Genomic DNA, 27,238 nt, shown 5'->3' with positions numbered 1-27,238 from the left:
TGGTTTGTGGAAAACCTGTGTAAAAAATTATCAACGTATCATTTTCTTGTTTCCTGCAGGATTGAGTAGTTGCTAATCTCATAAAATCGTAGAACTTCTGTTATACAGTATTTCAGGCGTTATAAAACATATAACAGTGGTTTTGGTGTCATATGGAAAAGGAAATTATCTTTCATGGGACACTAAGACTTCACTGAAATTCAATGATACAAACAAGTGAGAGAATTCCAAAGGGACAGAAAGTGCATTTCAGTGCAGGATTTCATGGAAAATTACATGTAAGCCTAGGTATGCTTTATCCCTCCTACCCATTCCTTCTGTACGGCTAAATGTGTGGTCTTTTAAGTAACTGGAAATTTATGACTAATATGTCTTATTAAATAATACAATCCTAACAATTTACAAAGTTTTCAGCGTCTCGATCAGGCTGCCAATAACAGTTAGCAGTTTTCAGAACGCAAAACTGTTACCTTAGCTAAACTTATAACCAATATAACCAGCCACGGGCATTGTGACATTGTACCATGTGAAAAAATAAAAAATGTTTGACCTATGAAAACGAGCAAGTCTTTGAAATGTTAAGTTACTGCTGCAGCCTTATTTAATATAGAACTTTAGATGTCCAGAAGGATTATAACTTAATGCCTTTGATCATACCCTTTTCAAGTTTTTCCTTTTTTTTTTTTTTTTTCCTTCCTCTTTTTGCAGCTTCCTTCATTTTAAAAGGGGTGCCACGGGCTCCCATGTAAGTTATGCCTTTGCTTAGCAACGTAAATCTCATTATACATCACTTCCATTTTTTAAACCTCTCAAGAATACCAAATGTAAAGATAAACTAAAATTAATTTCTTATAAATGTTAGCGCCCTCTTTTTTTTTCCGGAATATGAAACCTTGTTCAATTAAATGAAGATGCATACTCATAAAAGCTTGATTTCTTCCTTCATTTCTCTTCATCCCTTAATCCTTCTCGGATAGAAAGCATGTTGAGTTAAATTCCAATCATCAATTAACTCCCTTTTTATTTCCGATGTGTCTTTATTCTAAAATGTGGGGAAGCATTTTGATTTTTACAACTTAATTGAAAGAGATTACTTTATTGCACAAACCAGTCATTTTAATTTTTAAAATGAAAAATGGCTAAGCTGCCGAGCAGAAAATATTGCTGGAAGATTATTTGCAGTGGTCTCTGCTATGATTTTGGTGTTATAGAGTTTATATGCTCTCTGCCTTTTGCAATTTCTAATAAATTAAAGTTCTGCAACTCTTACTGGAAATAAGTATTTAGATCTATGGGCCTAGGAAATAGTTAGATTTAATGAACCGGTGAATTAATCAATACGGGGGCCTTTGCATATTATTTCCACCTAGTCAAAATGGTAGAGGAATGAACGTGTCAATGCTTCACACAGATCCCTTAGCAACCGGACCAGGGGAAGCGGCTGGTGCTTCATCATTAAATATCAAAAGGTGCTGAAGACAGTCCATGGCTCATTATGGGTAGGGGAGGAAAAGGTAGATATAAAGTTTCAGAGAATAACAAGATGGCAATAATAGTTTGGGGGTAGTTTACTCAGATCCCACAGCTCCAGCCTAAATCTTAAAATTGGGGTCCTCCATATGATCACATAGTAACCCATTACAGAATTATATCAATGGCAAAGCTTTTATGTCTATGGTTAATCATGAAGAAGATTTGTGTTCAGCGATCTCACAATAATAGGAATGTGATCTGGATTTACCCCTATATTTTGCTCCCAAAACCCCCTGTCTCCAGTTCTATCCATTAGCCAATTGTAGTGCTGTATACCATGCAAAAAGGACTTTGCAAAAGCTCCCGTGTCATATGCCAATGAAGGCTGAGGTGTCTGCTGGATATACTGTACTATAATGGAAGGTTTTGGTACGTGTGGAAAAAATCTGCAAAGTAAGAATACTTTCAAAAATAGAATTTTAAGAAAATGCAAAGTGAACTGACTAAAGAGGAATGTAAATCACATCAGTATTTGGTGTGACCTCCCTTTGCCTTCCATCAATTCTAGATACACTTGTGCACAGTTTTTGAAGAACCTCGGCAGGGAGGTTGTTCCAAACATGATGTAGAGGTAAGCACAGATCTTCTTTGGATGTAGACTTGATCAATCCTTCTATCTCTTCATATAGTCCCAGACAGACTGGATGATGTTGCCATTAGTGCTCTATGGAGGCCACATCATCACTTCCAGGATACTACCAAAGGACGTTCACACCAACTTTTGATTTGATTTAGATTTCTCTTTTTGTTAATTGACAATAATAACCATAAACTATTTCCAAAAGCATTTTTGCTTTGCTGCAATTTTTCCACACCTGGCTAAAACTTTTACACAGTACAGTACATCCCCTCCGTTTAAGTGCCCTGATTACTCTTTGTCATTTGAGGTAGAGCCCGTGTTCAGGCTGTATGATCAGTTTCGGTCTCCTCTCTCCAGTCCCCAGCTCACTTTGAATTTAATAAGATTATCACATGTGTAACCAAAAATTGAAGACTCTGCCCACACAAAGGCAAACACTCTGTCCATGTGGCGGTTTACAGCTGTGTCAGACTATATGCTCTTTTTGGGTTATTTAACTTACTGCACCATTAATTCACTGTAGACTTCATCCACTTCAACAACAGACCAAGGACAGGCTTAGTGGAGCTTGACCAGGACACTTGAGCCTAGGTAGGATATGCCCGACAGCTTTATTTCCATATCTTCTTGTGTTTTTCACATTACTTATTAAAAAGTATGGCTACCACAGTTGACTTAAGGATATAATGTTACACAGAAATGTTCAGGTCACATGGTGGTAGCAGTGGTTTATTAGGGTAAATCCTGCTGACAGGTTCCCTTTAAAGGGCATGAAGTTTTGTACAAATACATAATTTAGTGATGTTGCTGTCTCTTCAGGTTTCTCCCCCTTTAGAATTGATTTATGCTAAGGAACATCTACTCCCTAGACCCATGGACGGCAGCTAAGCAGTCGAGTGAAATGGGGGTAGAACCATTTAACCTCCTCCCCTTTCCCCATAAGCTGCATGGATTTGCATTGGACTCAGCCTCACTATTATTTGTAATCGTAAAAAGTCTAGTGTCCAAGCCGTCCTTCTCTCCTCCAAGGATACTGAAGGAGTATGATGAACCAGGGCTGATCTTGGGTTGGATCACACCGTGTGTGGAATCCACTTTTTATGCCCTTCACTCATCATAAATAATAAAAACATGTTACCTACAGTTTGTGGGTCAGTTTGATCAGTGCAATACCAAATTTCTACGGTTCTAATAAAGTATTTTGGGTCTCCATATTTTGACATCTGACAATTTTTTTAAATTTTCATGTACGGAGGTGTGTAATGCGGCTTTTTTTGTAGGACAAGTAGTAGGGGAATATGTATCTTTAATGCGTTTTTGGATAAGGTGGTACCGAATGTGTTTATCTTTATTATTTGTTTTCTAGGGAAAGGAAGATGACTTGAAATTATGTATTTTTGTATTTTTTACATTTATTTTTTTCTTTTTCTGAATGTAGGGGTCTGTCATTAGGAGTGTCATAACAGCGTTAGCCAGGGCCCCAGATGATGTAAATGCCGTGGTTTGGCTACGGCAGAAACACTGCAGCATTTTACAGTCACTGCAAAGTTCTCTCTAGAAACCCATCCACACATTGCAGAAAAATATGCGTGTCCATTATACCTATGAAAATCATGTTCTTTCTCGCAGTGCTTTTCACAGAAAGTCTGCAGATATTTTTGCTCGGGACATTCTGTGAAAATCTCTGCAGGAAAAACTTCAATGCATAGCCATCACGGTTTTTCCCGCAGTGCTTTGTTTGCTGCAGTAGCTCGCTATGTGGGGCCTTAGTCTTCATGTTTTTCCAGGAGCAGTGATGGGAATATTTGTGCAGGTTGGACTGGTACTGTAGTTGAGCGCCATATAAAAAGTATACAGTGCAGTTTATAATAAATGTATAACTTGCTGACCAAATGTAGCCGTCCTGGTGTCCATTTAACTTACATTACTTCATCAAAGTAATGGCTAAATGTAACTGATGTGACACGCAGTAAAGATTTATGTTAGTGAACATATGTAAATTCCGCCTCTCTCTATAATTCTCCACAATTTGTCACTATAATGTGAATTGCTTAATGTCTTTGGGGTTTTGGAAGCATATGGAAAAATAAATTACACTAGGGAATATGTTTTCCTTGTGTTTCCCTATTTATCTTTTTTTTTTACTTTTTTTCGTGGTTCAAGGTTATGGCTAATTTGTGTTGTTTCGGGGGAAAATATGTTATACAATATGTTGCTATGCTAGTTGTTAAATTTAGATTTTATTTATTAAAAAAAGTAAAAGTTCTTGTTACCCTATAGACCTTATTAAGTCCGTCACAACACGCTGACAAGTACAGTGCTGCGCTGTAGTGACATTATGTTAAGAATAGTCCAGTTTATTATATCATGCTATGGGTGAGATATATTATTAAAATTAATATAAATCCCAATTATATAAGTTTTTACTGTGCAGCAGTTGGCTGCTGAAGAGTCATATAAACAAGATATGTATATTACTGAATCACTCTTACTAACAATTACATAGAATGTGCCAGTAATGTATAAAAAATATTTCCATTTCGTTCAATTATCTAGCAGCAAACTTTTATTTTTTCAGAAAACTATATTTAAGATGAGTATAACACACAGTTCCTTTTTCACTTATCCCATTTAATATGTAAAGCGACCATACAAAGGCATAACTTAAGGATCACGGGCATTGGTGAAAAATCTTAGCTTGAGTTCCTTGGACAATGTCTCCTCACACCCATCAGCTGTGTCACATCTACATTTTAGAAAAATTTAGATTTCCTTCTCTGTCTGGGCCCAGGCTATGATAAAGACTTGTCAGTGCCCCCATACAGTAATCGTTACCCATTTTGTGCCACACTCTCCTCCACCTCATTGACTATATGCTGCTGCCCATTTGCTAAAGGGTTCATTTTCTTCTTTCTGACTGTAAATAGCTGTGTATTCTAAATCTCCTCATTTCAGTGCACCAGAGGGCAGGGGTAATTCATTTATGATACACAGACATCATAGGAAATAAGGAAGTTTATCAAAGACATTTCATCAGCTGTAGTGTGCTGAGGATAATCCATGGACCCCTCGTCTCATGGGTCTTCTCATAGATATGCCAGTGCTACCATGTATATTCAGTTCCTGAGTGCTTAAATATAAATTTACCACTATTAGAACCTCATTTAAGATAAGTAACTGGAGCAATTGCAAAATGTCCGAAATAAGAAAAACTAACACAACCATATTTAAATGTGTATTTTTGCTAATACAAATAAAAAAATGGTCCAGAGTTTTAAAGATTTCCACTAACCATCTTAGTGGTGACACTCCTTTGTCTTAATAGATGAATATGACCATGAACGCAGGAACTTTCTACAGTCTGGAACTTATCGCCTCAAGCTTGTAGAGTCCCATTCTGATAGACAGTCCACAATAAGGAAATCCTGCCTGCCAAGTCCCAGACCATAGAAAGTTTTAGCATTCACGATTGTATCAATTGACGACCACTCAAGATAACAGACTGTCTTTAGATGGAATAAAGAAATCTTTTAAATTATTAAAATTTTTTGATCATTTGTATTTATAAAACCGCGTTTAACTGTTAATTGTCTACACATTTATATACAGTTATGTTAGTGGCAGAAGCTTCAGGCACTAGAGTATGGCTGGAATAAGGGGTGATAAGTACACACTGGCCCTTTAAGAGGTAGGTCGCTACCAGAGCAATACTGTGCATGAAAAAAAAGCAGCAACCCAGAAAGTAATACCAGGCACCTAAGGTATTGTATAGATGAGGGTTCCAATTTCCAAGTAATTGAGACAAATTCAACATTTTATTAATCTAATGGTAATATTTGTAACATTAGTTTGTAGTATCTGTATACATTGAAGAAGCACTCCAGTGTAAAATATTACCCCCCCCCCCCCCCAACCCCCATTTGAAAATGAGCCTGTGGATAGTGTGATGTCGCTGAATAACTGAAGTTATTGTGAAGATATTTACCCATCTCTGGAGCTCTGACCTCATCTCAAGCACACAGTTTTTCTTACATAATCTGGAAGTCAATCTCACATTGCATGTCTATCATGTATTGGAATCAGATGGGGGCTGACATAGACTTGCATTGATAATTTGACTCCAAGTTCATACAGAAAACAGTGTGCATCAATGGAGCTAAGAGATTAGTGCTCCAGTGGGGAGCACATAACTTTACAACAATTAAGCTATTCAATAGCAATCAATTATACACAGACTCAACTTTCAATAGTGGAGACAAAAAAAAAATGTGGAGTGTTTCTTTAAGGAATTACTTATTGTTATCCTCCCTAGACATTGCACTATAGGATGTTGGTGCCAGGCATCTTTATAATAGGGGAAGCTGCCACAGGCTAACACTAATATGAAACATCTCACTTGTGTAGGAATTTGTTTTGGCTGAGAAACATGTGACTAATAGGTCACTATTGTATTTTGTCATATTTTTATTAGCTAACAAGTAACACTCCTCAGAGACTGCCTAGTAAAATTGAGGCTTGTCGTTTTCTTTAGATCCTACAGGATTTTAAATTCTACCCCAGTGTTTGAAATAATGAATTCTCAGAAGAACGCTGTGTTTCCTGTAATTAAGAATCCGGCAAGATCTGAAAAGAGCCGAGAATTCAGCCGAGCCCCTACTGTACAGTCAAATGGTTTTCTATGAATTATTAACAAGCCAGGCTATCGATAAGTGTCAGCTATTCCCAAACAAGGATGCATCATGCCTTTACTTTTTATAGCTCTTTGGATCGCAGTGTGAGCTACATCCTTGCTCAAAACATTAATCATACACTAGCAGAAAAGCTGTAAAGGCAGAATATTGGTCTAGTACACTCACAACAACTGCAGAGCTCTATGCCCTGACCTATTATCAGAGATCTTTGCTAGATGAAAGAATTGGAGACTGGATATTTATTTTCTAAGGGCAATTATTGTGTGCAGTGGTTGTTGTAATTCCGGGCTTTGTCCATAGTAAAGATTGAACGTTCCCGGGCTGTCAATAATACTCTCTTGTGGGGATGCTCTCTAGGCTTTGGTTGTGGTCTGGTTATTTCCCAATAAGATTTACTGATCTTATTGATAAAATCAGCTGGAGAGCGTGTTCTGCGTCTTAAGAGGGTCACACGTTCTATGATATACCGGCCATATCTGCAAATGCTGATGCGGCTTATTTAAAGCGTAATAAATATTCTGCATATTACATCACTCAAACTGAAATTATAGTGCGGTATGACAAGGGAAGAGAGGAAAGAATATATGGAAGTTCACTCGGGTCACGCAGCTAGATATATATAAGATGTTACTGCATACTGCTATAATAAAATACAACTGCCTATGATGTTTAAGTGAGCGTCTGCTAGTATGGGAATCATATCTGTACTTACTAGTATCTACTACATTGTGGATTTATAGATTTCACAAAACTTACATACTAATGGCTTGTATTTGAATTTCCATCTAATGGCCACAAGACAGAAATGGATGTGAAACTTCTGAACCAAATTAATTAACCAAATTCCAAAGTGGAATTTGATTCGAATTTCAGGAAATATTTGATTTGCATCGAATCCAGATTTCCTCACGCTTCGTGGTAACGAATCGCATTTTTTCCTAAAATGGCTGCTGCACGTGTTAGGACATGAAACAAGGAACTTTGGGAACGCAGAATCACCCACCATGTCATGCATGTAGCTTATCAACAGTGAGCCAGCCCTGTGATATACCCCCAGCTCTATAAATAGCTTCCATCTTGGATTCAGGTATTTTACAGTGTACTTAGACCAAGGAGTGAGCTTAGTGAGCAGGCGCTAGGGAAAGTGGTAGAAAAGAATTGAAAACTGATATATTGCTCAATCTAAGTTCAGGGAGAGAGCATTAGAAGTGTAGGGAAAGGATAGGGAGGAATTTATACACAGTATTGAAGCAGAAGAGGGTTCATTTCTGGTGTTTGCAGCCTCGATAATAGGAACAATCCTACTACACGTTGCTGCAATGCCTGTCATTATACTGCTGCTCACTGGCGAAATAAGTGAGTTTGCAGTGGTTCTAAGAGTGAAGCCTGCCATGTGCGTGTCCTACTGACTCACTGTCACTGTATTGTTTCACTACCACAGTAGACTCCCTATGTGTGTTACTGCAAGGCACAGTGTTCTACACCACTATACAGGCTCTCTGCAGCCAGAAAATAGCTGTTTTGTAATGCTATTCGCCACAAATGAATTCGGAGAAAAAAAGTGTTCACTCCAGCATGTCCAAAATAAAATCAAATTTAACTTTTACTCAAAAGGTTAAAAACATCTACAAAAAACATGGATCCAAACATGAAAAAAACAACAAAAACAGCTTATACGTTTCAGGCTTGGATCCATGTTTTTGTAGATGTTTTTAACCTTTTGAGTAAAAGTTAAATTTGATTCTATTTTGGACATGCTGGAGTGATCACTTTTTTTCTCTGCATCTTGTACCCCGTTAAACAGCCCGGTCGATACTCCGTGCAGTCAGCTTCTGCTTATATATGTTTCTATCTCTGGAGGATGCATTAATATGGTAGTAGCAACACACATTTTTGTTTTTTCACAAATTTATTCAAATTGAATCGTTTCGGAAAATTCTGCAAATTTGCTAGTCTCTAAACTACATGTTTGGCATTTTCTTGCCGTATCCATCAAAATAAACTCCATTTTCTACAATTCTACTTCAGATTCCTAGTGAGACAACTGTGTTGTGTGTCTTATACATTGTCGTATGTGACTACACTAGTATTAGTGTAGCTATAGAAGTCAGACCTGGGTCCTGATGCCAGACACCATTACTATACAGGTCATACAGTAGGTGGAGGTCACTGGTACAGAATTACAGTAACAGTTCTTGGTGCCCAAGTACTTCCCACTACTCTTCTTTTACCAGAGCTGTGGTGACAAAGTAAAGATTTATAAGCCATTTAAGGTCTTTAAAAAGCTCCCTGAAAACCCCTATGGCTATTATAATAACTCGACTCTAATAATACTTCAATATTAAGAAAATGTACATATAAAAAATAAGGGCTTTTGGGGTTTTGTAGGATAAATGGCGGGTTATAGCGGTTCTGGCTTTCCTTGTAATCTACACTTAGAAGCCTGATTGTATTTTGTTGCTAGCTTTATACTAGATGACTGATGTGGTGACAGCAATCCATGGGTTACAGTTACTATCAGCATATTACATTGATTTAGCACATAAATCCTGTTATCTGATCAAGCCAATATCATTGTTCAAAGGCAAGTCAGCAGGCATAGGAAAGAGAGCAGTGTTATGAATGTGAGCTATTGATTCCAACATTAATTCTCTATATATGTTATTGGTATCTGAATGAGAAATGAGAAGATGTTTTTATGCTTTTATTATTAACTGGTTTCACCCTGTGTCCTATATGGATCATTTCTATCTTTAAATTACAACCCAGAACTGACCTGAAATCCTGTTTTTCTCTCACCTACCCAGCATGCACCGCTTCCCTCGTCCTTTATTCCTCTTGAAGTTTTCTTCCTAAATTATTTATGAGAAATATGAAACTCAAAGATAAAACTGAAAACTAATAACTCAGAGAGAGGATAAGGGTGCGTCCTCAAATCTAATCTGCGCAACTATTATTTACACTATATTATATCTGCATTTTGCTTACATTTGTCATTGATTTAGCCCATTAGAACCCAAACACTGGCAGATTCTGATTTTTATTTGGTTCATTACAGATATTCCCAATGGCACAATTGGTGTTTCAGTTGAAAAGTGTCTGCATTGTTCTAATGCACCATCCAAATCTGATATTTTTATGCCATATCATTCCCGTGACTTATGTCAGAGCTTGTCCAAAAATAAAAAAAAGTTTGACAGCATCCATGCAGGCAAGAAGAATACAACCAGCACGGATTATATATATATATATATATATATATATATATATATATATATATATATATATATATATATATATATATATATATATACACACATTTATATTGTTTTGCACTAATAACGCTTTCTAAATAAAAATATGTATTAACCAAAAATTGCATTAAACTATCAACACCATGTAACATCTAAACTACGATAACATTTATCTCTAGGAAGGGTTCGCTGGTAATGAAGCATTTGTCTTCAGAGATAATGATCAAAGAATGGAGTACATATTAACACAATATGCAGAGAATGTTCTTCTTGCCATAGTAATTATGTGAAAATGGTTCTGGTTGAATAGCTCTCCGAGAAGTTAGTCGTTTGAAGGCATTGATCTATCTTTCATAGACTCCTTTTATTATAACAACAATAAAATCAAGCATAATCAGTTCTAACTTACAAGTGGAATAACTCTCAGCCTGTGAAGTATTGCACAATGAATTAAATCATTCCTAAACCATTTAAAGTGCTTTTGTAACATAAAAGCCATTTGAGGTGCTCTCTGTACTCCACAACTTCGAGGTCTCATTGACTTGCTTTATACACGACGTGTCTCGGTGATAATTAGGTCACCAAGTAAAGAGATCCTCTCAGTTGGGAAGCTCCGGCACACGCCGATCACAGTCAGCGCTTCTACAACTCACTTTGCCTACCGTCAGGTGCCTGTGAGGTTGGACAGTATCTGTATTATCAAACTTCTGTATGAAGATCGGGTATATCTTTTGCAGCAGTTTTTACATTTTCGGAATCTTAAGTATTTTGGGCTAAAAATCAATTTCGTATTTGGGTTGATGAAAAAAAAACAAAAACTTAATTTGGCTTCTACAGCTGTATGTGTAAGCATTACAGTATAAGGTATAGAATACTATTAGCGAATCTGTCAGAATTACCACCTGGTCACTTGCTCTCCAGACCTTCTCTGACCTCTCCAGAAGGACCTTTTAGGGTATGTTCACACAGAGTTTTTTGCAGGTGCATTTTGACGCAGAATCCACCTCAAATGCCAACTGCAAAAAAGGCTCCCATTCACTTCAATGGGAGAAGAAGAAAAAGAAGCAACATGCCCTATCTTGCTGCAGATTCCGTCTATTGCTGAAGACTCATTATCAATTAGGCCCATTCATTCAGGCCTATTCATGAGCAGCTGACCGCGCAGAGAATTCACATGGCAGAAAAGATTTCCACTGTGTGAACAGACCCTTAGGCCTCCTGCACCCAGGAAAATATGGTAGAAGTACATGGTAGAATTGTGGGGAGGCTGAGACACCTAGCAGCAAATATAGCTATGATGCTTGGAGTCAGAATCCGCAGATCGGGGCTTGGCTTTCTACAGTGTAGTTGCACTTACAATCGAGGGTAAAGCACCCCTTGTTTTCAGGATAGGTGGCGTTTTCCATATAGGCATAATAGTGACAGAAAGTCCAGAGACGAAAACTCTGTAGACTTTCAGTGAAAAGCGTTGTGGAAAAAAATGCTATCTGTTAACATGGGGCATGAGTCTAAAAGTTTGCTCAGAAGGGTGGAGAACAAGAAGTTAAAATACTTGGTTAAATCAAGTATTTATGGCAAACATTTTTCCATGTTTAACACTGTGAAAAAGAAGAAATGATCTCCCAACTACAGACTCCATAACCCAAATGGCTGCTGTAAAGCATAGCTCTGAATGCTCAGGCAAGGGGACAGTCTACAGTAAACGTGCAAAAAATGAATAAAGGAATTTACGTGAAGACTACAGACAAACCTGTACTGCATGTTACATAGTGAGTGCCCTGTGTGAATGGCACAGTATTGCAAGTGTGACTACTGCGCTTTAGGTCTGTTGTTGACTACGGTTTTATTTGTTGTACTTCTAGGGAATTCACTGAAATTTCTAAGTACAGTACTTCATCAATCCCATACACTGGGGCGTCGGGGACCGCCATTCTCATGATGAGTTGGGGTTGTGCCAGCAATCGGACACTTTTATCCCCTATTCTGTGTTGTTCATTGGAAATCCCTTTAATATCTTTCTCTTCTGAGATATAGCTGATGATGATACGGCTTGAAGTTATGGGACCAGTTACTACTTAGAGATTATAGTGACATTTCTTGCTTTGATTTCGGTCACGTGCATTATTATGGAAACTCTCTATGGGTTTCCCAGTTAATTCACTTTGTATGTAAATATGTGACTTCTACAAAATTAATTTATTTTAATAGAAAAATTGTATCATATTCAATGTTGTTGCAAAGCAACATGCTACATGATAGTGGCCAATTGTATGACTGTGTAAGCCTGCCAAGACATAAATAAAGATGACCACAGCCATGAAGATGAATAAATCCTGTGCCTTAGATTGCAATAACCTTGTCACCTCTACGCTAGATTATTTCCTGCAACAGAATATTTTCTACCTCGACGGTCCCTGTATTTTTGTGTTTGGTTGTGGATTTTATTGGTGCACAGCAAACCCATAATTTTATGCAATATTCACATTTTTACTACACTCCACCATAAACTCATTTGTCTCTATCAGCACACTGCAGGCACAAGCATACCATCATTATAATTATTTATAATTATCTAGCCTGGTTACTATCGAGCTGCAAATACATGTGACATCGCACATAAAAGCCCTGAGGTTCACATTGGAGGTAGCAACTGAGTTCTGCAGATAATATTTTCCCAGGTGTTGGAGCAGTAAAATCACCTTCTCTGTCACTGGAGATTATGACAGGGTAGGGGAAAGGCATCACACATGTAAATTACACGCTTTACATTCATGCTACATGTGAAAGGCAAATAAACTTGATGTTTTAATATAGCATACTGTAAAATATGCCATTACACGTCTTGTTGAAAAACAAGAAAACTCAATCATGGAGAAGATTCCTATCAGGATATTATTCCAAAGAGTCAATTCCCAATGTTAGTGATATTCTATTAACAGAAATATAGTATACAAGTATACAGATAGATAAATAGAAAATATATTAAAGGCGGTTTCCAATCAAAGTAAACCAATGGCTTATTATTAGGACAAACCGTGAATATTAAATCAGTGGGCGTCCGAGTCATGGCACCCCCACCAATCAGCTGTTTGATGGGGTCATGGCACACAGGTTGATGCTGTAGCCTTCTCATTCTTTACTTGTATTGCGGCACATGGTGTGCACTGTTGGAAGTCATACTTTTTAAAGTAACCATTCAGTTCAGTTCAGTCTTAGGCCCGGTTCACATCTTCATTCGGTATCCCATTTGGGGAGTCCACTTGGGGATCCCCCAAATGGAGTACCGAACGCATTGAGAAGCGGTGAGCTTATCAAAGCACATGGACCCCATAGACTATAATGGAGTCCGTGTGTTTTCTGCATAAGTCATATGGAGAGGAAAGTAGTTCATGAAGTACTTTTCTCTCTGTATGACTCAAGTGGAGACCGCACAGAAAACACACGGACCCCATTATAGTCTATGGGTCTATGTGCTTTCATAAGTTCACTGCTTGTCAATGCATTAGGTATTCTGTTCAGGGATCCCCATGAAGACTTCCCGAATGGAATACCGAACACAGATGTGAAGCAGGCCTTAGGTTAGGCCATCAATATTTAATTGTCTGCCATTTGGCGATGTCAACCCTACCGATCATCTATTAAAAGGGTCCATGATGTTAAACAAGCACTGACCTCTTCATTGTTTATATTGGTCCAGATACTAGGAGTACTGCAGAACATCATACTTTTTGTAGTGTGTGGTACAGAGGATTGCAGCTACGTCCCAATCAAGTGAGTTAAGAAACGCTGCAATACTCTGTACAGCCTCTACTAAAAGTATGGTGTTCTGCAGTACTCCTAGTAGTCCTAGTATCTGGACTGATATAAACAATGAAGTGACAGTGCTTGTTTAACACGGTGACTAGCAGTTGTAAAAGACTTGTTAACCTTTTTAAGATTTTTGGCGTTATAGCTATTATTGATCACAACCAGCAATCAATATGTAAAGATACAAAGATACATCCAACATACAGGCCTGTACGCTAATCCAGACTTGGAGACAGGTTATGCCATAAAAATGAGTGATATGGGGGGCACTGGTGGCAAATTGCCTTTTCCTAGTGTCAATCCCAAATGCAATCAGTATTTTGGGCAGTGGTAGTATAGGTGTAATCTGTTTTTATAAAATTTTTCATAAGAAAACAGGAATACAGGCAATGGTGCAAACATCATAACAACACGTGTGCTGGTGGACATACAAGTCCAAAACAGGCAAGCGAGAAGAACAGGGATAAGAGAAAGAAGGAGTGGGGAGATAAAAAGACACCGGGGGGGACACAGACATCGAAGGGGGAAACAAGAGGAAAGGGCAGAGGTTGCCAGGGCAGAGGGGTGGGGAGATCGAGGATAGTTATGAGAGTAGGTTACAGAACTCGGATGACTCCCGAAACACCACCCACAGCTGCCAGAGGGTGGGAGTGGTAGTTTAGTGCGTACCCTACAATGCACCGGATTTTATTTTTCCATTTCTAGTTTGCCTGCATATGTATATAGATAAGACTGAGTTCACATCTGCTATTCTCTTATAAATGCAGGAAAATGGACGACATCGATTTGGAATCTGTCAGGTTCCATAATGGTGTTATATTTTACCATAAAAAAATACACCTACATGCTGTGCTAATTTTTTGGGTAAATATTATTCCTCGCTGGAGGCTCCAATACAACTGTGAACAGCGCCTAAAGTGCATGTAGAACTACATTTGCCGTATATTGTTGTGGATGCTGCGGCAGGAGCTAAATCTAATAGATACTGTACATTAGGAGTACAAACACGAAGTTAGAAGCTTCTATCTGTGCCTCTCCTATAGATATCATGAAAACAACCCCTGGCAACAGCTATTTTACTAATTTCTAGCAGGGATTTAATTGATGTGCATAGCTTTTCCTTTTGTTCCATAAAAACTTGTTTTCAGCTTTTGTGTTTAGTTCAATTACATGTTGCTATTAAACAAGAATTCTCAAATGTTTCTATCCAACTGAGCGCTTGTTTTCCTGAATGTCTTAGGGCTGGTGCTTGCACCGGAGTTTCTAATACAGGCAAGAGTGAATTATATTGGATTTCTAAAGTATACAGTACATAGTTGATATGGCTGCCTAATGTTGATTTAAGATGCATCCAACCAAGCATAGCTGTGGCTGATGGAAGATCAATTTTCAGGCATGGATTCATTCTATCATCTATGCAGACCACAGTCATCTAGTCCAGATCGCTATCTTTTATACTTATCTTCTTCCTTTCTTCAACCAGATGGCTGCCCTGATCTGTGCAATGGCAATGGGAGATGCACACTTGGTCAGAACAGCTGGCAGTGTATCTGCCAGACCGGCTGGAGAGGGTCTGGATGCAATGTTGCCATGGAAACTTCTTGTGCTGATAACAAGGATAATGAGGGAGGTGAGCAAAAGTCTTCCATTTAAAATCCCTAAAGAACAGAAGGTTATATGTTCACTTTAGATGAGAGTGATTTACTGACAAAAATCTGTTACATTTCCAAAAATACTGATTTATGAAAGAACTTCGGTAAATATATTCCAGTCATCAAAATTATACAGTACCGTGCTAGTCAAATCTCGTTCAATGATTTCCAGAGATGGGAAATTCTAACAAAATTGCTGACAAGAGTCGAAAGCAACACCATTTGTACAAAATAAGTTACATTACATTCACATAAACTGTGACAAACATATTTTTGTTATACATGTCTTCAAAGTGTATTCAAAGAGATTGCCGGGGATAAGGAAAAAGGTTTGTATTCTCTGGAATGAGTGCAATTCACATGCACACGGGGTGAAATGTAATGAAAATCGCATCCATTAAAAGGAATGGGGCTGTGATACTATCAGAAGTGTAAGAAACAGCAGTCACTACCGGGCCCTGGGAGCTGAGGGGGCCCAAAGATCTCTCCACGGAATAAAACGGTAAGTAGGGGCACTATTACAGGTTTTACATTGAGACCCCAGAGCTTCCAGTTAGGCCTCTGTCTATAACTCTACATAGACAAAATCCAGACACGCCACAATACCTTGTTTTAGTTCACACATACAAACACATAGCCAGCGTGTGAATGAGTATAACAAATTGTTAAAAAAACGTCACCTGGAACCAGACAATTCGGGGTAGGTTGAACCAAGAGAAAAGGTAAGGAAAAAAATGTCTGTGTATCTATTCAAGAACATATGGAGCCCATTGAGAGTCAGGTCATTGCAGTATAGATCCAGCTAGTCTCTAAAACATAGTAATAGTCAAATGTCTGCAAATAAAATAAAAAGCACATGTAGAAAAAGATTATATTTGTTAATAAGTAGACGTGCAGTTGTTTTACAATGAACTTACACTGGTCTCTAATCCTCCACGCAGATATAGTTATAGTGCTTGACTTTGTTTATGTTAGAAGCCGAAAAGATCAGACAGACCATCTGCTTTGGATGCCAATGTGCCATTGATATACAAACATTTTTTTTCCAAAATTCAGCTTCAACTAATCCATCTTATGCGCTGCCATTTGAAGCTAAAATTGCTCCTCCATGCACTATGAATCAACAGATTGTGTTCAGGAATAAAACAAATCTGCTAAGTTCCCTCTTGTTTATGAGCTTAGATGAGAACTTTAGACTGATGGGGGATCAGGAAGACTCAGACTAGCGTGTTATCAATGTGTTAAATTATCCGAATGCGCTAGAGAAAACACAGCAAAAAAACAAAAACCCTAAATTCTTTGAATAGAAGCTTCTTGATGCGGACTGGATGCCAAGACATTTCCTAAGCCTTTAGTTGTAATCTTTTCTTTTAATGGATATAGGAATTATTCCAATTTCTGAGTAATAAAGATGACCTAATGTCGGGGGATATAGTAGAGGTGAAGAAGACATGGGACAGATTTCTTTCAAAAAGTTTCTATAAAGTTATTTGATAAATCAATATCAGATAAAACATTGTCAATATATAGCAGGACAACTGAATTTATATATAGCGATCTACTGGCGGGGCTCACAGCAAAGTCAATATAGAGTAGCCCTTCAGGATACAGTATACACCCATATTCTGCATTGATAAGAATGAAAAAGATCTCTGTAAAGCTACTAATTCTGACAGTCAGGGCACAATGTAATGACAAACAGTGTCCCTAGGGGTTCATATTATGGTCCTGTAAGCATTTTGTTTTGCCATCGTATGGTCCCTAGGTATTGTCTCCTTGAAGCATGTTATGACAAGGTATAGTTATTTTTATAGTTACATAAAGTATTCTAGGTATTCTATTCCATTGTATTCCATATTCTTTTAGGCAGGCTAGTATACAGGGTGTCCGGTAAGTAAGTACACTAAATGAAAGGATGGACTTTAGCCAGTATATGAAGCGTTTTTATTAATGAACATGTGACCGGAAATCCACCATGATGACGCTATAGGTAGACCGAGATGTCGGTCTCCTATCCCTCGCTGCGCCATGTGAAAGGAGAAACGAAGAAGAGAGAAAACGCTTTAATGGAAATCAGTTTAATTAATGTTACTGGTGCTGGAAGTCCTGGCCGCCTGCCTCGATGCAAGCAGCGCAACGCCGGGAGATGGATTGACGCATCGGTTCACAGACTCCTGGCATGGCCCTCACCACGACGAAAACGCAGCCTGGATATGGTTCATGAGCTCTTCGTGGAATGGCACAGGCGTTGCGTACACAACGGACTTGACATGTCCCCACTAGAAAAATTCTTGTTCATTTCTCCTTTCACATGGCGCAACAAAGGATAGGAAACCAACATCTCAGTTCATTAATAAAAAATGCTTCATATACCGGCTAAAGTCCACCCTTTCATTTTGTTACTTACTTTCCGGACACCCTGTATGTTTTTGCCCTAAAATAGTGCCATTCTTCACCATGTCTGATATCACATTATATGCACCTCTTGTAGAGATTTTGGTAAACGTGCAACCTACTGTTGCTGCTGGCAATACCAGAAACATCCTGTGCATAAGAGTGGCACTCTTGCTGAAAAACAAAACAAAGGCTGTTAAGAAACAGTTGCAGCCATCTTTAATTTGACCATTTCAGAGTTACTGTAAAGAGGGATGATTTTTAGATGAGGATGATGGCATCATAAGAAATGTACCATCTTAGTTGACATTAAAAGGTTTCAAAAATGATCTGCAAATACATCCACAGCAGTGCTAAATACTCACTGACTCCTTGTATCACTGTTATTTACATGCAGTGAATCTGTGAATTTCCGATGATGCATCTCCCTGCTCTCACTTCATGTTTCCTGCTCACAGAGGGTAGGGGAGAATGAGCTTGCAAACAAAACATCACAGCATCATGTGACCTCATATGTGGGAGTGATTTATTACCTATGATTTCTTTGGAGGGGAGAACAGGTAGATGCATCATGGGAAATGTAGTTTGTTCAAAGATTCATTGCATGTGAATAAAAGTGATCCTAGAAGCAGGGTCGTTTTAATGCATTGGAGGCCCTATTCAAACTTTCTGAAAGTGGGCCCCCTAATGCCCCCTCATAATTTAATATCCCCCGCCCCCTCAACCACAAATGTTACATTAAGAAAATAAAAATGCTTACTCATCTTACCATGTTCCCATGGACCTGTAGGCTCCGACTATAATGTCTGTGACTCAATGCTCATTGATCTACCCTGACGCAGACATTATCAGCTGAAGACTGAATAATGGAGCTAGCAGCTTCGTGTTCCACTATCACTATAGTATTCAACCTCTATTTGTGTCCTAAGGACATAGATAGAGGTGAAATCACTGCCTGCTGCCCAAAACAGCAGGACTGTCCCGCTCGATCCGGGGGCAGCTAAGGGGGTCCCTGCAACCATGGGGCCCGGTGCAGTTGCACTTATGGTTAAAGCGGCCCCGACACGATGTAAAATAAAGGCAAGAAACGGGTACAAAAGGAGTCAGTGTTTAGCACTGCTACTGCTGTGAATGTATTTATAGATACTCTTTAAAAGCTGGAAAACCCCTTTAATTTCCCATTTGCCTTTAAAAACTTGTAGAAAATGTCTTGAGACATACTGATACCAGAAGAGATTAGTAGTAGTCTTCCATCAACAGGTCTCCAATAGGTCTGAACTGAGCAATATAAACAGCTAGTATGTTATCTGCCGTGTAACCCTGTGTCTGCTGGTGCAAATCAAAGTACACTTGTAGATATAAGAACAATTAAAATCAAGGTAAATAAAAGCGCCCGGTGAAACAAATGATTGGGATTGTCTCGCCTTATTGTGCTCAGGAAAGTGATAATGTAAGAATCAGCGATTGAGGTTTCCATTGCATAAACCATTCCAAAGCCTTATCTTAGTTTTTTCAATTTTCAAAGTGCCAGATTTAATGGAACATGAAGAGTGTGTGTGCAGGTCCAGCAGGCTGAAATGTGGCCGGCTTTGTGCTGAAAATTAAATTCTGAGTACATTTTAATAACTGTAGCTTATCCTGATTATAGACATAGAAAGCTCCTACGCTGCTGAAAGAAAAAAAAAAATGTTATTTCTGGGAACACCAGAACTGAATCACTTTTGGACCACCAGGTCAAGGGTGGTTTTGCACTAGAAGATTTCTGCATTAGAAAGAAAGAGAAAATCTTTGATGAAAACATCACTGCTTCAGTCGGATGGAACTCTCTTTATATTGTCTTGTTTTAGTGGCAGTTGGAATGTACTTTGTAGCAGTCAAGGGTTAGAGAGAGAATAATGGATGAGTAAGTCTGATGACCTGCAAGTCTCTAGAGGAAAGTCTACGAGTCTTGTGGGACCATCCTTCAGACACCAAAGGTGTACAAAGCAGTGTGCAGCATATACTTGCCTGCAGGTATATTTTATTATTTATACATTTATGATGCTGCAAGGACATATTTTTACAAAGTGAGAAAATCTCTCTGCGGCAGTGGATTTATCCAGTACGGTGGTATCTTTAATTATATTACCGTCCAAGTCAATTAACAGCATGTTATTATTGTATAGAGATACATTTTAATTATAGCAGGACTGAAAATACAAAGCAGATTACTCAGAACTGAATATGATTATGGAAAAATGGCAATATAGCTGATCTAATGTTTTGTGTTTCAGTGAATAGCAAAGGTTTTATAGCGTCATTTATAACGCCGCCATATGTATATAAAAATATACATAGTATGAGCTTCAGATAGGAATACAGATTATGCTCACATATGGATCTACCAAAAACAGAGCTGCAATGGATATATATTAGGTAGATTACATTTCCAAATACTTTATTACAAGATAACTAAACATACCCCTTCTTCTTCTATACATATAGCAGAACTACACATGTAAAAAAAAAAAATTGAGGTGGCCCTGCAGCGTCCCTCCTGTTCCCCAATAAATGACAATCCAGTTACACAAAAGAAATGGACATAAGGCCTCATCTACTAAATACAGAGATTTTTTTTGTTGATACTGATACAAGGGCAGGCTTAGAGGGTAACCATTTTGTGATGTAGCCCATTTCTACGGACTCTGTCGGGGTGATGAAGAAGACTAAACCATTCACATGTCCTTATGAATTGGGGTTTAGTGTCCCAAATCACAGTGGGGAGATAATGGCACTTATATTTCCAGCGCTGGGGCTCATACTGGGAAGGCAGACAGTGCACCGTATTCAGCTCCGGCTTTCTAGCGGTATATACCACATGTCTATGAGGTGAAACGTCCACTTCAAGCACCATAGTATACACACACAAACTACAGTTTGCATGTAGATACAGATGTGTCCTTCCTTACCATAAGTGGACATATCTGAATGTGTGTTATAACTCAACCAGCTTTTCAAGACAACAATATATCACATTATTCTACCCATTGTAGAATACAATTACAGTCTTTTAATCGTTTTGCTAGCATGCTACAATATTGTATTGAAAAGCTAAGGGTGGATGCATCTCTATACAATAACGCAAAATAGTGTATAACCCAATTTTGGACAGGCATGACATAGAATGAAGGGCCCAAATTGGGTGTCTCTTCGTTTTCCCCACACATTTTGCCGCTGTGTTATATAGCACTTACTGATCTTGCCACTAAATGCAACTGATTTAGCTTTACATTATGTAATTTTACATGGTTTCCCAATACAAACAGAGATGATCCGCTTAAGCCCCAACTCTCATCCATTCCCTCTCCTATATCAATATCTCTGCATACTGGATAGCAGGCTAAACACTGCCAAGCATAAAATCTGTTGTTTTTTCTAATTTCTCATCACTTGTCTTATTGCAATGTAAAACCCATTAGAGTAAGAAGATGTACGGTATATTGGTAAAATGGTGCAGATTGTAGGGCCTATTGTGGAAATTACTTCTCAGCCTACAGCCTCAGGAGACTTTAGTGGAGTGATAAAGTGAACTCCATAGAGATGCAGTGTCCTGGAGAAACAACTGTGTGGAACATTAGTTCATTTTTATCAAGGTATTCAAAGACAAGAATTTCCTATTACTTTCGATATCTTCAAATTGGTCTTGTTTTTTTAGTGGCAGCTTGTATGAAATGTCATGTCCTCCTCCCCATCATTCAGTATGTTAGACAAGGTGAAGAGATAGCTAAAGCGTATTATCTGTAAAGTAAATAATTGACTAAGAAATGTATTTTATTCAGCATGCATTAAAATTAATAGTGTTATGTCAACCATATATTTCAGAATGGTTAAGTTTAGCCATGACTAAGAACTGACTATATATATATATATATATATATATATATATATATATATATATATATATATATGACATTATATATAATGTCATGGGGAAAGTACTAGGAAGTAGCTAAAGTAGCTAGAATACATGTCAACGCCATTCTTTACAAATTTGGCACATTCAACTTCAATATAATTTGGTTTAAGAGGCGCACACCTTAATGTATTTCACAAAGAAAGACACCAGCAATGAGTAGAGTTGCAATACAATCTAGCATTATATTTAATTATTAATTATATTTAATTATCTAGCATTAATATTTTATTATATTTATTTTCTATATATAAAAATAAAAATTCCTTACTCATATCATATAATAAATGACAACAATTGAAATCTGTTATGGGCAGACATAGATCTGCACCATAAGGGTCTGTTCATATGGTGGAAAAAGTGGCAGAAACCTTTTCCAACTTGTGAACTTAATGCGCAGCTAGCCGCGACACATCAGCATTCCGTCGCCGAATGAATGGGCCTAAACAGGAGTGTGTCTCGAACCTCGGCAAGATAGGTCATGTCGCTTCTTTCTTTTGCTACTAGCAAGTGGGAAAAAAAAAGCGAGCGGCTCTCATTGAAGTCAATGGGAGCCATTTTTGCAGGCGGATTTTGAGGCAGATTAAGCATCAAAATCCGCCTGCAAAACTCTGTGTGAACATACCTTAAATTGTTGCCAAATTCTGTTGTAAGTTATAATAAATGTGTTGCACAGATGGACATAGAACCACCGCCTAGGGTAACCCATCCACTTTTCACCGTTTTCAAAATTTACGCTTAAAAACCTTCACAAGTCGTATGAAAAAAACTGCCATTATTGATTGATCATTCCTTACAATAACTTCTGAAGTCAGTTCCTAGAAATCATAAAAACACATTGTACAAGTCACTTTGGCTTTGGGGAGATTAGCCCTTACTGTATATCACTGAACATGTCAGGTTTTATTGTGAGATTTCAGATATATTGCGAGCTGAGGTCATATGCAAAGAGAGAGTGTTTTCAAGCAGATTCCAGTTATCCGGGCCATTTCCAGGTTTATCTGCGTTGTATTATACTACATAGTGACAGAAGTGGCTTATTCATCCTGAAAGGGACTAACAAAAATAGGGAAGTTGATTTTAATGAGAAATTACATTGCACCATGATGGGGTTTTTTTTTAGCATCTTAGAAACTGACAAACATTTTGGACAAAGATTTTGGGGATATGCTGTGGTCCTCACCTTTTATAGAAGCTGAACATTGCAATTTTAAGAAAATCGGAGAAAGAAAACACCAAAAAGCGGCCTCCTAGAATAAGCATATAGACAAGCTTTGCACCAATCACACCAAGAATCCTGTGATTTTGTACTGTGAAGCTCGGTGACATTTAAGATAATACACGTTTTTCACAGTACAAAAGCAAATCATGTCATTTAGTTTTTTCAACAAGCTTCGACTCAGCGGGGGGCTGATATTCAGCGCTGACAAAGGAGGTATTTTTCTATATCAGGGAGAAGTATAAAGGGCCATACTACTCCTGGCTTACTGACTAGACATTCGAGATGGCCAGTATTTGGATAATGATTTTGGAAAGATCTATAGTAATTGGGAGCCATTGACCACATTGTTCATTCCAGTAACTTCTTCTCATTTCTATTATTGTGAAAGGCAAAATATGCATTCAAAATATAACATCAAGGTCTTGACAATTTTGACTTAGAAATCCAAGGGAGAGAAGCGCTGTAGCTTTTAAGATTTCTCTTTCTTAGCATTTTGTTTGAAAAAAAAAAAAAAAAAAAAATTCTGCGGTGCCAAAATAATAGGAAGAACAACAAAAGCAAAGCCATGGGAGATTAGGAGGATGACTGACCGTGGGGGCGGTACTGCCTAATAGTACACGATATTCCAAATTCATCAGGCTTAAAATAACTTTATCAACAAAACAACAACAACTTTTACAAAAGATATTAAAGAATATTCGGCCTTCTCTGTATCCACAGTCCAGGAAAGGCTGTAATTCATATGCAAAAAGAGAGAAGTTGGTGGGGCGACCATAGCAGTATAATAGAAGGTACAATAGTGGGTACTAACCAAATTCTTTTATTTACACAATTTTGGGGTTGAAACTATCAAGTATTTTTTAACCCCTTTGTCCAAGTTACCATATTGTACCACGTATCATCCATGGTCCAGGCACTCCATTTTATACTTAAAGGGGCTGATCAGTTTCAGCAAATAAATGTTATCGTTTATGTAATGAAAAGTGATACAATTTTCTAATATACTTTCATTATCAATTCCTCATGGTTCCCTAGGTCTCTGCTTGCTGTCATTCTTTGTTTACTTCCAGTGGATAGAAATATGTCCATGGTCATGTGATGCACAGTCCATGGTCATGTGACGCATGGCTCGTTACAAGACAGAGCACCGATTGTGTTAAGGCTATACCAAGCTGTGCACATGTGTGTTCATCACATGACAGTGGATTATATATCACGAGTCACGACCATAGATTGATTTTTATTATATTTTTTTCACTGGAAGTTAACAGAGAATGACAGCAACAGAGATTTAGAAAACCATGAAGAATTGATGCAGAAAGTATATTGCTGTAACTTTTCATTATCCCAATATACTTCCTCCTCATGTAAGTGACCAAGCCTGACTTGGTGCCTAGAGGCAAAAGGAGGAATAGCCTGACTCTTCATCATTACTGCTAATACTCTAGAGTTGATAAAGAAGAACAAGAGACATGCAGCAATTTAATGGTCTGCCGTTACATTCTGATATTTAAGGAGTTTAGAACTGTTGTTCTTAGCTGGTCTTGATACTTCCTTGGCCGCCAGAGGATTAGCCTGATTTATGACATGTGCAGACCTTGTCCTAGATTAGGCACATCCCATGACAGGCTGGAATCTTCTCCAGCTCAGAAAACTAGTAAATGATGATGTATCACACAGCACGCAGCATGCCCCTAAACACCCTCTTTACAGAAAGTGATGAGAACACGTAAAAATGGCAATTGTGACAATATTAGTTGCAAATATCATTTTAAAAGCTGCAATCCAAAGGTTTTTGACATTTTCACCCCTCAAGTGGTACAGGGGCTTGATGAATCTTCTCTTTTGCATTTATCCACATTATACGATAGTAACTGTGGTCCAACTTGGGAGTTGGTTGTTTTATATGTAAACGTATTGTCAGTTTGGGGATTATTAAAACTTGATCCCCTTCAGCAGGCTCCCTAGAAACTGAGCTGAAGTGATTGAATCGACATTGTGTAGAACAGTGACCCTTAACTATTTATACCTCGTGGTCAGGACTTGTGGCTAGTAATCCCACCCAAAGAATGCCAAAATAACTCTTTAAGATTCACATGTAATCTTAATTTAGAAAAGGATAAAGTATTTGGGATAAGTAACCAGTCTGAGGGTGGTTACACACATTAGATTAAGGTTGGCTGAATCCACTGACTTTATTAGGACTAACCAACCATCTAATGGTGTCCCAGTGTTCCTGCAATGGCAGATGTTGGAAGAAAACAAGGACTCAACCGGTAGACTTCAGTACACCCAATCCTTATGTTCTTGAGGAAGGTAACTCACTACCAGAGAGACTAAGAGTTACTAGTCGCTCCCTATTCAGAATACATACATTCTTAATTCAATTAAATATTAGTAAAAAGGTAGTTTATAAAATAGAATAAGGTAATATAGGATACTAGTAGTATACACACTTACGCGATTCCTTCTAATGAACATATCCGCTTACCATTTCAATAGTGTTAAAGAGGATGTCCAGGCAACAAAATAATCTTTAAAATATTCCAGGAGAGGTGAAATTAAAAAAAGGAAAAAATTAATATTACACTCTCCTGTCCCACGGTTCGGTTCTGTGGTGTCTTCTAGAAGTGAAACTCCTTGCTGGATGTGATGTCCCAGATCCCTTCCACTGAAGGCGCCGATTGACCTTAGCGGTCACGTGACTGCATCAGGAAGTGGCCCCGAAGACATCACAGGGAGTGACATCACGTGTCCTTCACTGGTTGGTCTCATTGGTCACTTCCACTAGAACAAAAACAAAGGACCATCAGTATTCGGACCGTGCAGGGAGGCATCAGAGCACCAGGGAAAGGAGAGGAGCATTTTGGTTTTTAAATCGATCTATTTAAAATATTAAATGTTTGCCCGGACATCGCCCCTATAATGATTATGCATTTTTACATAGTCTCAATTATATGATAAAATACCAAACAATATACCAGATAGTATACCAACATTTCCATTTATTAATCAATCAAGATGACAAATCGGTTACTGCAGCAAAGCTCACAGTGTCACAAGTGCTAGATACTAAGCAGACAACGGCTGTCATCTGCAGATCTTTTCTCAGGCCTGGTAAGTTAAGTGACTACCATATTACTCCTAATTATGGTGACCAGATGGATCTAAGGACATGGGGTGAGTCAGCAGAGCTTGACAGCAAGTCATTATTTTATTACTCACTTCTTGTATCCAGAAATACCTGTACTTTGGGGAAAACAGCCAAGAAGGATGGATCAGTCACATAATGATTGGCATGTGTTCTACCTGCTGGAGGAAAGCCTAGAGCCTACACTTGTATGGGATTGCACACTTTGCAATGGAGGAATTAACTCCTTCTCTGTCAAAATTGTCAGCAAGCAAAGATCACAGGGCAGCGCAGTAGTGTGGGTTGGCTACGCTAGGAAGCCTTCAGAGGAAACTAAAGAGGACTTCAGCTGTATGGTAGCGATTATACGGCAACTCTTCAGGTAACCATTTATCATCATCTGTTCCCTTGACTCTTCATCGTATTGAAGATTCATTTCAGCTTTAAGGACGAAATTCACGTCATTGCCATGAAATGTTAGAGCGAGACTAGAAAGTGATAGAAATGTGTTGAAGAATATGGGAATGTGTGCTACCTGCTCTAAAAGTGATGGAAGTGTATGATAAAACAAGCCATTAAAGTGAGCTTTCTGCCTATGTGCCATACTAGTCCGTGAGAAATGTCCCTCCTGACAGTCCATAGCGCTGTACTATCAGAGGGGGGTGTTCCTTCCACCCAGTCTATGGACAAGTACACTCAAACGCCCTTCTGACAGTGAAGAGCTATGGTAACGGCACCAATAGCTCTTCTATCGGCTTTCTAGCGTTATATAAAACCGCACGTGCCCAAGGACATCAAAGGTCCTCTTTAAGTCTAAGGGTGAGTTCACACTGAATTTTTCTGCAGGAGTATTTTGAGACAAATCTTGAAAGTGACCTTGAAACATGTTATTTTCAGTCTGCATAAAACTCCACGTGAACCTAAAGAAATAGTTAATATAAAGGAAGCATTTCTACATCCTGCTACCTCCACTCCTGCAGAATCTGCAGCAAAAGGATTTTCTGAGACTGTAATATTGATTGC

The 27,238-nt window shown here is 38.3% G+C and overlaps 1 protein-coding gene across 6 annotated transcripts in view; it reads left to right on the top strand.

Moving 5' to 3' along the window:
* Positions 1 to 27,238, top strand: part of TENM2 (teneurin transmembrane protein 2) — a 1,311,127-nt gene that overhangs the window by 1,178,991 nt on the left and 104,898 nt on the right. For all 6 annotated transcript variants that reach the window (XM_075274735.1, XM_075274734.1, XM_075274733.1 and 3 more), the window contains one exon: positions 15,349 to 15,495. In XM_075274735.1, the coding sequence (XP_075130836.1) occupies positions 15,349 to 15,495 (147 nt within the window). The remainder of the gene's footprint in view (positions 1 to 15,348; positions 15,496 to 27,238) is intronic.

The sequence above is a fragment of the Leptodactylus fuscus genome, chromosome 5 (genome assembly GCF_031893055.1).
Source record: "Leptodactylus fuscus isolate aLepFus1 chromosome 5, aLepFus1.hap2, whole genome shotgun sequence".
Lineage (NCBI taxonomy): Eukaryota > Metazoa > Chordata > Amphibia > Anura > Leptodactylidae > Leptodactylus > Leptodactylus fuscus.
This window is presented reverse-complemented; position numbering and strand designations above follow the sequence as displayed.